General features: G+C 32.6%; 1 protein-coding gene across 12 annotated transcripts in view; it reads left to right on the forward strand.

Annotated features, from left to right (window-relative positions):
- LOC145241637 (titin-like) overlaps positions 1–12,417 on the forward strand; it is a 698,616-nt gene that overhangs the window by 93,255 nt on the left and 592,944 nt on the right. For all 12 annotated transcript variants that reach the window (XM_080104717.1, XM_080104725.1, XM_080104729.1 and 9 more), the window contains exons 18-24: positions 1,201–1,323; positions 3,122–3,313; positions 4,106–4,289; positions 6,588–6,706; positions 7,960–8,084; positions 9,203–9,423; positions 11,217–11,513. In XM_080104717.1, coding sequence (XP_079960843.1) covers positions 1,201–1,323; positions 3,122–3,313; positions 4,106–4,289; positions 6,588–6,706; positions 7,960–8,084; positions 9,203–9,423; positions 11,217–11,513 — 1,261 coding nt within the window. The remainder of the gene's footprint in view (positions 1–1,200; positions 1,324–3,121; positions 3,314–4,105; positions 4,290–6,587; positions 6,707–7,959; positions 8,085–9,202; positions 9,424–11,216; positions 11,514–12,417) is intronic.

Below are 12,417 nucleotides of genomic sequence, written 5' to 3' on the forward strand. Positions count from 1 at the left end.
GATGTCATTCCAAAGCTAAAATTATTTAGTTAATGTAATGTTTTAAGCTCTATTTATAAGGAAATGATAACTTCAGACGAAAGATCTCAAGATTTTAGGTTTCAATTTCCGGTCATGTTATCTGCTTTATTTGTTGGGAATTTTTTATTTAGTATAAAATGTAATATTCTCCATTTTTAAAATAGTTAAGATTTTTGATATTACGAAATTTTTGGTTTGTTTGTTGTGTTTTACTCATATCAACATTTTTCAAGTTATTTAATGCCAAATCCAGTGATTTTGGAAAAAAAAGATTTTCTGCTTCAAATTATTTATATCATCAAATATTTATTCATGGGTTTTGATTTGGTTGTCTTGTAGTTGTTTTTGTTCCCTGCTCTGCAGATCGTTATTGAGTTTTACAAAGGGAAAGGGTTATAATATTATTGTTTGGTGTGTGTTTTAAGTCAGGAAGCCAGTAGAGAAAGTGGGAGAGGAAAAAAAGGAGAGGGGGAAGTAAAGAGGACGGGAGGAGACTTTTGTTTTTGACTTTGCAGAATATGATTGAGTTTTGTAAAGAGTTAAAAAAAAACAAATCAAAATGTTTTTTATGTCCGGTGTATTTACGTAAAGAAGCTAATATCTTCAGCCAGCCTGATCTCGTAGCGTCAGTATTACAAAATATAACAACTTCACAATGTATTTATTTTATTTACGTTCTTCCTAGGAAATTTATTTCTCACTAGGAGGTTAGACACAAGATCAAGCATAAGTTTGATGAAAGTATTTCTGTGGAATGAACTAGATTCTAACTTGGCACACCCAGATTATCAGTCTATGTTGTTAACCACTTAGCCACAGTCTAATGTATTTATTATGCTTAAAAAATGTGACGGACAAAATCTCTATTTATTTAAGATGGACTCAACACATGCGTATTTAAATATGACGTCTTTTTAGACCAACCTTTTGAATGATATTTTTTACTTGCAACTTATTGAAAAAGAATAGACAATATCATAAACGTCAATTATGATTGGAAAATTAAAATAAACAAGGGAAATAACTCATTTTTTTTAAGAATATAAAAAGATTTGTCTCCCATTACAACTAAAAATTTATTTCTTTTTCTATGTAAGTTTTAAAAATGTGCAGGTGCGTTTTGGTAATTTCCAATTCATGTCACAGAAACTAATTCTTCGTTCTATCTTGATATTCCAGATTCATTCCGAAATAGATGAACTCCACCACCACCTGCAGGCCAGGCGTGGTAACTATGGCAACAATTTGCCTGCTGCAAGAATGACATCACAAGCTTTCAAACAGTTTGAAATGACTGTCGAGGTATGATTTCCGTTTTGAATTTCCAAGGCAAATGTAATAGAATTTTCAATAAAAGTACAGAATATTTAACACGTGAAAACTTGAAAAAAGGGGGGAGCATAATTAATATAAAACGTATGTGTTAATAATGATATTCTGTACTGAACCTAAAATTCAATAAATTTCGAATCTTCTGATCTGAACGAAACTAGTAAATTTCTCATTTTGATTATTTCTTCCTGTGTTTAATTGATTTTCATTTTGTCTTTTTTTATATACTTTCTGTCTCCACGAATTTTTATTTTATTTTATAAGTGTGTATTTTATCCTCATATGTAATTGTATGTATAGTATATTCTTTTCATTGTTTTGACTCTTGAGTTTATATCCGACACAGATAGACACAGTTAATCAACCGAGAACCACATCACTCTATATAAAAGTATTAAGTTTTGAGACATTTGTGTTGAACAAAGATGGCGGCTTAGTTCAGATCAGTAACCAAGATGGCGACCAGGAATCAAATGCGGTCCGTTGCGTAGTTAACCTCTTAAGTTCTGAGATATTATGTTGAACAAAGATAGTGGCGTAGTTCAGATCAGTAACCAAGATGGCGACCGGGAATCAAATGCGGTCCGTTGCGTAGTTAACCTCTTAAGTTCCGAGATATTATGTTGAACAAAGATAGTGGCGTAGTTCAGATCAGTAACCAAGATGGCGGCGAAGAATTAAATGCGGTCCGTGACGTAGCAAATGGCGAACTGATTAAATCCAAAATTCGACGATTTTTATAATAATTTTGCGACGTTTTGATTGGTTGTATAGCACAGCCGTTGGTTATAAAAATGATTGGCGAATCCATTCGTCTCATACCCCCATTGGAAGTCAAAAACTTTTTACAAAAAGCATATAAGATATCAACGGATACGCACTCAAGAGTCGAAACAATGAAAAGAATATGCTGTTGTCATAGCTCTAGTCATAATCATGTTGGCATACTGATTCTCATAAGATCACTAAAGAGTAATGTAATCTCCATCATTCTTAATGTGATTGTCGATCACATATATTAACTCACTCGAGTCATTGCCTGTTAACTACATCATAACATGTCATGGGAAATAAACGGTGTTAGTTAAGTTGACAACCTCAGCCAATTATGTTCCACACTTTCTTCTTTGTTTCATTTTATTTTTGCTCAAGTTTTTGATAAAAAATATTGCTTTTAAATATAATTTATAAGAATATTCGTAAACTATTTTTTTTTAAATAAATATGCTTATGTACGCATTTGTGCATATTGTTGTGAAAATGTGTCTGTAAATAAACATATTTATTTGAAAAATATTATATATGAACAATTCATGAGTGTAAATAAGCATATTTATTTAAAAAGAAAAATCAGTTTACGAATATTCTTATTATATTTAAAGATAATATTGAAAAAAAAACATGGTAATAAAGATTTATATTTATACAAACAATTCAACTACACATTTGCAGACATGTTTCAGTTCTAGCTGCAAACTTGTTGAACTTCGTTAAGCCACTTATTTTAGTATGAAAGTGGAGATGATTTTCATACTAAGAAAGTGGCTTGACAAAGATCAGCTGGTTTTCAGCTAGAACTGAAACATGTTTGCAAATTTGTAGTTAAAATATGTTTGTATATGTATATGGTCATATCAATGAGAAACATGATAATGTAGTTCACAGTGTGTGCATGTGTGTGTGCATAGGTGAGATGAGATATGCGTATTTAAATATGACCTCTCTTAAAGATCAGCCTTTTAAATTTGTATATCTTTTTTATTTGCAGCTTATTGAAAAGAAAATTAACAGTTTTATTAGCACTGCTGAGCTAATGGTACAGGACAAACATTATGATTCTGTACACATTCATGAAGAAATTGATGTTTTGAAAAAGAAATGGAGCACATTCCATACAAGTGTGACAGATTACCGTACCCTTTTGGACATCTCCGTGATGTACTTCCAAATGATTGAAGAGGTAAGTACTAGTGAAAACTATCAAATTTATTGAAGATTGGACATATTATGTACCTCTTCGCCAGGCGGTTAGCCACAAGGTCAGGTGTGATTTTGAGAAAACACAGTACCAGGAAAAGCACACCCTGGCCTACAAAAATGTCTGAGCAGCCTCACCTGTATCATTGCTATGGAGAACCTCATGTGATTATCAATAAAATAACCCTTTCTCAGAGAAGGTGAAGAGTAGACAGATGAACCTCCTAATACTGAACGAAACTATACTCCAGTTCAATAGCAACAAAGCCACTGTCGAATGGAAAAACGTTTAATGTTAGGTTATTGTCAAATAAAAGAATGGCAAAGTCTATCCATACAGAAATATTACTAAAAAAGCAGAACGTCATCACTGTCTAATTGAAAATTGATATGTAAAACATTTGCTATTGTTGCTGTATAAATTTCTCCCACCCTTTCCCTATATGGCAATTGAAGCACGATTGCTTTATTTTTTGCCAAATAAATTAAATTGAAATTCGTTTTCTTGATATTTTCTTAGTTAAAATTATTTCTAGAAAGATATCAGGTACTTACATGAATGGTTGCCAGTATCCCTAAGCGAAAGTGTTTCTGTGGAATGAACTGGATTCGAACTTGGCATACCCAGGTTGTCAGTCCGTACTGTTAGCCACTTGATGACTGCTACCTTCCTGCTGTTGCTTCTATCAAATTTATGACCCTTTTTTATTATTTCATTGTGTTTAACTTTTTGTGGACATTTTTAAATATGTTTTTTTGTTTTATTTGAATTCAGACCGAGCAATGGATCAGAGATGGAAACCAGATGTTGATCAACATTGGCCGTCAAGCAACTGAATGCCAGCAGGCATCAGATGCGATCACGCTGATTTTAAAACTACAGAAGTTTGTGGATGCTGAAAAGGCAATAATGGAAGAGAAGATTAATAAAATATCTGAACTGTCTGTTCAACTCTATGGTAAGTAGAAAATAAAAAAACGTTTATCGGAGTTAACACATTGCATCTAAATTGCTTGAACAATGAAAATATTTTTCTTGTATTTCTGCTGTGTTTAAAAGCAATGCAACAATATCTAAAAATATAACAATATATCTTTATTCTTAGTGACGGTTCTGGGTGTTTAGCTGTTAGGAGAGCGATATACACATGGGAATTTGACAGGTCGATCTTTTTTAGCCCAAATCGTCAACTCACTAGGATATCCTTTTCGGTTGTTATAACATTTGTGGCCATCTGAATCGCCCATTTTGTGATGGTATTATCATTGTAATCACACTCCCAAACTCTTTTATTTGGTCATTCTTGTTTCACTTGATTGACCTGACTTTGATTATACCTGTGTAATCTTTTGCCAAAAATGACCTTTCAAACATCATACTTTTCTTTTCTTTCTGGCAATTGATCAAGTTTGTTGTTCCTTCACACAAGTGCTTGTCAGGCTTATAATTGTTATTCAAATAACCTTTTGATAATTATTTTATTGTTCTCATAGGTGCACGCTTTTGTTAAAACTGTTTTCTCAGTACACAGAATTTTGTAGAGATAAACCGAAAGATGCCAGAATCACTATTTTGTGTGGGGTTGCTGCATAGATATCCACCCATCCATGATTGTAATATTGTTACCACATATTCATTGGTGCAGCAACCACTAGTCACTACATTGGATCTGGTCCAAAAATGGGTCTCCAATCTAATAGGTCCTACAGTGTCAGCCAAGCTCAACCCCCTTTGGCCTATCATGGCAATGTTGTATCCATGTGCTTGTTTTACAAATATTTCAATAGAACATGCTCCAACAAACTTGTAGCACTTGTGCCCTCTCAGCATAACACTCCTGACTAGCCTAGCAGGCAGCAAAATACCACCCCTTCACAGTAGATGTCCTCCAATGCTGAGGAGTTTCTTTGCTTAAACTGCTAGTCTTTGGAATTCCCTCCCTGTATCCTGTTTCCTCGACTATACTAGCATGCAGAAATTTAAGGGTAATGTGTATAGACATCTCGCTGCTTAACTCTCTACTTAAAATGTCTCTATAAGCGTCAGGGGTTTGAGTTCCATTATAGAAGCGTTGGTTTAATTTGAATAAAATAAAATATGCATCAGATGCGCTTGAAAGCCAAATTACAACGCAATATTACAAAAATAAACAAGTATTTTACTTGTTTGAAATTTATAATTTAAATATATTTCAGAGTCAAACTCCATCCTCAGAATTTTGTACATCTTTCTTTCCTTTTTTTTCTTCTTCTTTCTTGCCATGTTGTAAAATTGGAGAAAGAAAAGTCGGTAGTAAAGATCCACGCGTTGTCTCTTAGCAGTTGTATTTTGAAATGTTGGAACGGTGCGTCAAGGGTGTGAGTTCCGTTGTAGAAGCATTGATTTAATTTGTTTAAAATACGCATCAGGTGCACTTGAAAGCCAAATCACAACGCAATATTATGAAAATAAACAAATATTTTACTTGTTCGAAATTTATAATTTAAATATATTTCAAACTCCATCCTCAGAATTTTGTACATTTTTTTCTTTCTTTTTTTCCTTCTTTTTTGTCATACTTTGCAACATGGCAAGAAAGAAAAGGAAAAAAAGAAAAAGAAAAAAGATGCACAAAATACTGAGGGTGGCATTTGACTTCGAAATATATTTAAATTATAAATTTCAAACAAGTAAAATATTTGATTATTTTTATAATATTGCGTTGTAATTTGACTTTCAAGGGCAACCGATGTGTATTTTATTTTATTTAAATTAAATTAACACTTCTATAAAGGAACTCACACCCTTGACGTTAATCTCATGTAGCCAACGCACCGTTCCGGCATATTAAAATATAACCACTAAGAGACAACACGTGGATCTTTACTACCGACTTTTCTTTCTCCAATTTTACAACATGGTAAGAAAGAAGAAGAAAAAATAGAAAGTCAAAAAGAAGTACAAAATTCGGAGGATGGAGTTTGACTCCAAAATACATTTAAATTTCAAACAAGTAAGTGTGAATATTATTTCAAATTTGATTTTTAAATTTAGAATTTGAAACAAAATAAAAAATCTCTATATAAACGCTATATTTCATATTTAATACCATAGACTGAAATAAAAAGTACAATAGTATAAAATACAAAAAAAAATAACGTTTTCATATTAAAAAAAAATTATTCACCATAATTCATACTTCAGAACTAAATTCTACCTAGTACTTTATCCATTACGCAATTAAAAATTCATACTTTTATATTATTTTTTCCTTTAGGTGATCAAGGTGTCAGTAAGGTGCGTCATGTGGTTGTTGCTCATCAGGATTTGATGCAGTCCTTCCAACAAGCAGATAATGAATTGTCTGCGCTCAAGCAAAAGCTGGAAGGCGGAGAGGTTTGTATGATTTTGAAATTCAGTTTTTTTTACAAAAAGTAGTTTCATAAAATTTAGGTGTTTTAAATGAAACGACTGATTATTCACACAATTTCAATCTGAAATTTTCATGTTATATACTTTGCTTCATGTAATTCATAGATAAACCTATCGGTTACATTATCAAAGTAGGACATTATTTGGATATTATTACTTATGTCAGACTTGATACCTAATATATACACACACGTGTGTGTATATATATGTGTGTGTGTATAGATATATATGTGGGGGATGGGACAGGATGATCTGCTTATGTTATAGACGATCCCTTGTATATATATATATATGTGTGTGTGTATGTGTGTGTATATATACACATGCGTATATATGTGTGTGTATATATACACATGCGTATATATGTGTGTGTATATATACACATGTCTATATATGTGTGTGTATATACACATGTGTATATATACACGTGTGTATATATGTGTGTGTATATATACACATGTGTATATGTATGTGTATATATACACGTATGTATATGTGTGTATATATATACACGTGTGTATATATTTGTGTGTATATACACGTGTGTATATATATGTGTGTGTGTATATATATACATGTGTTTATATATATGAGTGTGTGTGTATATATATATATATAGATGTGTATATATGTGTGTATATATATATATATACATGCGTGCGTGTGTATATATACATGTGTATATATATACATGTGTATATGTGTGTGTGTATATATATACATGTGCATATATATATATGTGTGTGTGTGTGCATATATATACATGTGTATATATATGTGTGTGTTTCTATATATACATGTGTGTATATATATGTGTGTGTGTATATATACATGTGTATATATATGTGTGTGTATATATACATGTGTATATATGTGTGTGTGTGTGTATATATATATACATGTGTATATATATATGTGTGTGTGTGTGTATATATATACATGTGTATATATATGTGTGTGTGTGTATATATATATATATACATGTGTATATATATATGTGTGTGTGTGTGTTTTATATACAATACGATACCGAGTTTGTGAATTTTCGTCATGTCTTTCGAAAGTTTTTAGCAGACACACAAACATACACACATACACACATTTTCGCCTTTATATATATAGATTTATTGTTTGGATTCTAAATGATATTTTTTGTGATGATTTCTGTCATTTTTTTAATTTCAAGTGTAAATAAAAATGTTTTCGAATTCTTTTAGGCGATGCCCGTTGATGAACATATACCAATGCAAGTGGACATACCGGTCAATGAACAAGGACCGAGTATGAAACCACCTCGCATCACACAGCATCTGAAGAACGCTGAGGTTTTGGAAGGATCCAAGTAAGTTTTCAATATTACCTACCACTCCACATAATTGAAAATTGTTATTTAAATGTAACTTTAGAACATTAATGCAACACAAATACAACAGGAACACAATGAACTAGCTAATATTTAGTAGCATAGCCTGCAACCTTTTAGGCATTCTTTGAATTAGTCTGCGACAATATTCGAGTGAAAGGGCATCCCACTTCTCTTTAATTTTTGTACAAAGTTCTTTCACATTTGAAATTTCATCATTGTGTAGCTGTTGCTTAATGTAATGCCATACATTTTGATAGGATTGAGGTCTGGAGATTGTGCAGACCAATCCAAACATGGAATATCATACTCTTCAAGGAACCTTGTGACATTGCCAGCTGTATGAATCGGAGCATTATCCTTCATGGAGATGGGATTGTCATCCAAATCTCAGTCAAAGTAAGGCAGAAAGTGCTTAGTCAACATATTAATGTACTTGGTCAAATTAATTCGACCTTTCAAGTGAACTATTGACCCTGGACGATTGGCACTAATAATGCCCCACATTAAAGCTGAACCTCCACCACCTTAGCAGTGTTGCAACTGTACACCTAGGATTAAATTTTTTATCTTTCCTTTGACGGACGTACTGCCTACCATCATTGCCAAGCCTATTGAACTTGCTTTCGTTGCTAAAAATCACTTTCGGCCAATATGAAGAGTCATGATCTTCATTGCATCTCATGAATCCAGACAGCATTTTCTGTTCTTTACAGCAATCATTAGCTTCCAATAATCGAAGGAAGAAAAAAAAATGTTGCTTTTATACATATTTCTTAAGTTTCATAAAAATTATCCATATAATCATTCAAGATTATTGTTTTCATTTTTCAATTAATTTTTCATTGAATTAGCTTCATACTGACAAATAATATATTTTTCATTGAAAAATTGGTCAGCATTTGCGCAAAAAAGTAAAAAAATAGAAAAGTTTTGTTCAGCATCTTCTGACAATTTCTGTAAACTGCCCATACGATTCCAATGATAGTACGATCCTTATACTGCATAAACACCAATTTATTAAACTGAAAACTTTCTTTTGTACTTGTTTGTTTTTATGAATTATTTGAGGAATCTTTTGTTTGTTTGTTTTCAAGGTTTACATTTGAATGTCATATCGAAAGTGAGGTAATCCCTGAAGTGAAGTGGTTTAAAGACAGTCTCCCTTTGACCAGTCCTGATTACGAAACCTGTTTTGCCAATGGTGTTGCTACACTAACCATTGAAGAAACGTTTTCTGAAGATACTGCTCGCTATACATGTCGTGTGTCCAATGAAGTTGGAGCAGTTGAATCTTCGGCTCAGTTGATTGTCAAAGGTAAGTCTTAATCTAAATCTCTATTCATGCAGGGCATTCCTAAAGTAATGCCTTCTATATTTTTTATTCCATCCAAACAAATTAAAGGCGATTACTTCATTGTTATGATGACTGAACTTATGCATTCGTGACTTAAAAATTTCATCTCTCTGTTGCAAATATTGACGGTGTGAGACTCTAAGACAGTAATCCCTGTCATGGACGTGTGTCAGTAGCAGAAATGCGCCATTGGATTCCTGACAAAAGTGAATTGAGAATGGTGGTGACCATGTAGAAGAATAAATTCTGGAGCACAAAAGGTTGCTCGTTTTAATAGTGTCACTCCTGTCTTTGTAGTTCTTCAATATTTTGAGTTAAAAAAATATAAAGCTTTACTTTTGGAATGACCATTGTGTGTGTATATATATATATATATATATATATATATATATATATATATATATATATAATCTTATAGTACTCGGGAATCTTTCTGTTGAACTTTGAGAATCTACACAGAATTTCAAACAGAACCCTTTATTTAATTGAATTCGACAGAAAAATACACCTGAAGAAGGTCAAAGGTTACATCGATGGAAACGTTGTGAAAATCACACTCAAGATGAGAACAGTAGTCCAAAGAGTCCATATAATGTAAAGGATTTTAAAAGTTAAAATAATCAGAATTTTTATGGGTTTGAAAAGTTTTATTACCTTGCTAAACTAATTAACCAATCATTATGAATTTTTGGAATACATCTGTGAGGAGTAATGACGAGTAATATGGGCTATATTTAATTTAATTCTATACAAAGAGAGCAAAAAGGGTTGGAAATCTTTTATGAAAATTCAGTAAATTTTGTGAAATTTTAACAATAGATATTAGATATCAATTAATAAATATTCACAAATTTCAGTTCTTTATGTTTCTGGAATTTTGTAGATGAGGATTGGTTATATTATTTGAAATCTTCAGACTACTGTTTTCATCTCGAGTGTGATTTTCGCAACGTTTCAGTCGATGTAACCTTGTGAACTTCTTCAGGTGTATCTTATCAAACTTGGAAGTGTTTCTATTAAACTCGTGGTACAGTGGTTAGAGTACTTGGAAAAATCAATCGTAAAAGTGATATTCTCAGTGTGGGTGAGTGAAAAATACTCTTGCGAATTACTTAGGACCTCTATCCAGTCATGGCTGATGAAACAAGAGCGTGCTATCTTTGTGAAGTAAATAAAGTGTTCTGTTCAAAATTCCGTTCAAATTTCCGAGTTTGACAGAAACATTTCCAAGTTCGACAAGATACACCTGAAGAAGGCTGGAGGTTACATCGACCAAAATGTTGTGAAAATGACACTCGAGATGAGAACAGTAGTCCGAAGATTCCAAATAATTCAGTTTCTTCATTATATATTTTAAGAAGTTTTTAAGTGGCATAACCCCCCATTTGAAGATTCAAATAATTTAGATTTGCATAATTTAGATGTCATCAGATATCAATTAAGCGAGATTCTCTTGACTTCAATTTCTTCTTAAGACCTCTTAAGCTTAAGTCTAAAGAATTTTAGACATTTTCTAGAATGCCAATCATGTAATGGATTCTGATGAAAATTAAAATAAGGATTCTAGCCATAAGGCTTAATAGCATCACATCTGGATTATAGAGTTTTTATGGGACATGAAAGTGGTACAAAACTGTTTTGGTGCAAGTTTTCTTTAGTATTATGAAAATAAAGTTAAACTGATTTAATTTTGAAATCCTGGAATTTTTTTTTTTGTTTCATTTCAACATTATAATTCAATGCTTCATTTGTAGAAACCCATCAGCAGATAATTCCACCAGATTTCACAAAGAATTTGAAGTCTGCGGATGTTTTGGAAGGCTCCCCATTTACGTTTGAATGTCATATGACTGGAATGCCATCCCCGGACATTTCTTGGTATAAAGATGACCAAAATATTGACAATTCACCTGATTTTGTCATTACCCAAATTAATGGAACGTGTTGCCTAAAACTTCGAAAAGCTTCTCTAAATGAAAGTGCCCGCTATACATGCCGTGCCATCAATGCTGGTGGCGAGGCAGCCTCATCAGCTCGTCTGACTATTAAACGTGAGTAAAAAATATTTCATTAAATGTTTTTTTTTTTCTGTCTCTCTCATCATTTAACTACACTTTTCCCTTGTCCGGAGTCATTTTCTGATATTTTGCAAGCTCACTGTTCAGCAGACTAACTGTCTTCAAATTCCATTCTGTGAGGTCTTGTCCATATTTACTTGCCTCCCCACAAGGGCAAAGTTTTTAATGTGGATAATCCAGCTAAACAAAAATGGCAATCTGGATTGAGAAAAAAAAAAAATGAAGGATTTCTCTTTCACTGAAGACAGAAGCCAAAACTGACCTAATATTTAATTTTATCCCCATGGGGAAGGAGAGCAAGTAAATAAGGACTACCCATGTTTTTTTTTTAAATTTTTTGTACAATCACGACTAGCTTACTTAGTGAGCAATATAACCTATCGTTTATTGCTTGCTAAGTAAGCTGGTCATGATGACATCCTTAGTGAGTATAAAAATTCCTACTTATCATCATCAGCTAGTCGCGATGATCACATCCGTTGTTCGAGATGAAGTAGGTTCATTCCACTGTCAGATTTTCGCTGTGGTTCATTTGATTTGTGTTAGTTAATAGACATTCTTGGGTGTGGCGCATTTGTTCAGTTGGTAGAGTGCTCGCCTTGCATGCAAGAGACTCGGGTTTCAAGATGTGTTTAACTAATGAGCTCAAATGAGGGTGAAACTCGAGTCTTGGACTTCCGGTTTGTTGGCTATCATGGCTCTTCTGAGGTGCGACGTTGTCTGGCAGTGGAAATAATTATATATTATCACACATTTTGAAGGTTATATACATTTTTTATATATATATATATATATATATATATATAAATAAAAGTGAGAATATGTGTGTAGGTGTGGGTTTGTGTATGAAGACACTTCTCAACCTATATACTCAACG

This window comes from Euprymna scolopes, chromosome 20, assembly GCF_053919585.1.
Source record: "Euprymna scolopes isolate OS-2025 chromosome 20, ASM5391958v1, whole genome shotgun sequence".
In the NCBI taxonomy this organism is placed as follows: Eukaryota; Metazoa; Mollusca; class Cephalopoda; order Sepiida; family Sepiolidae; genus Euprymna; species Euprymna scolopes.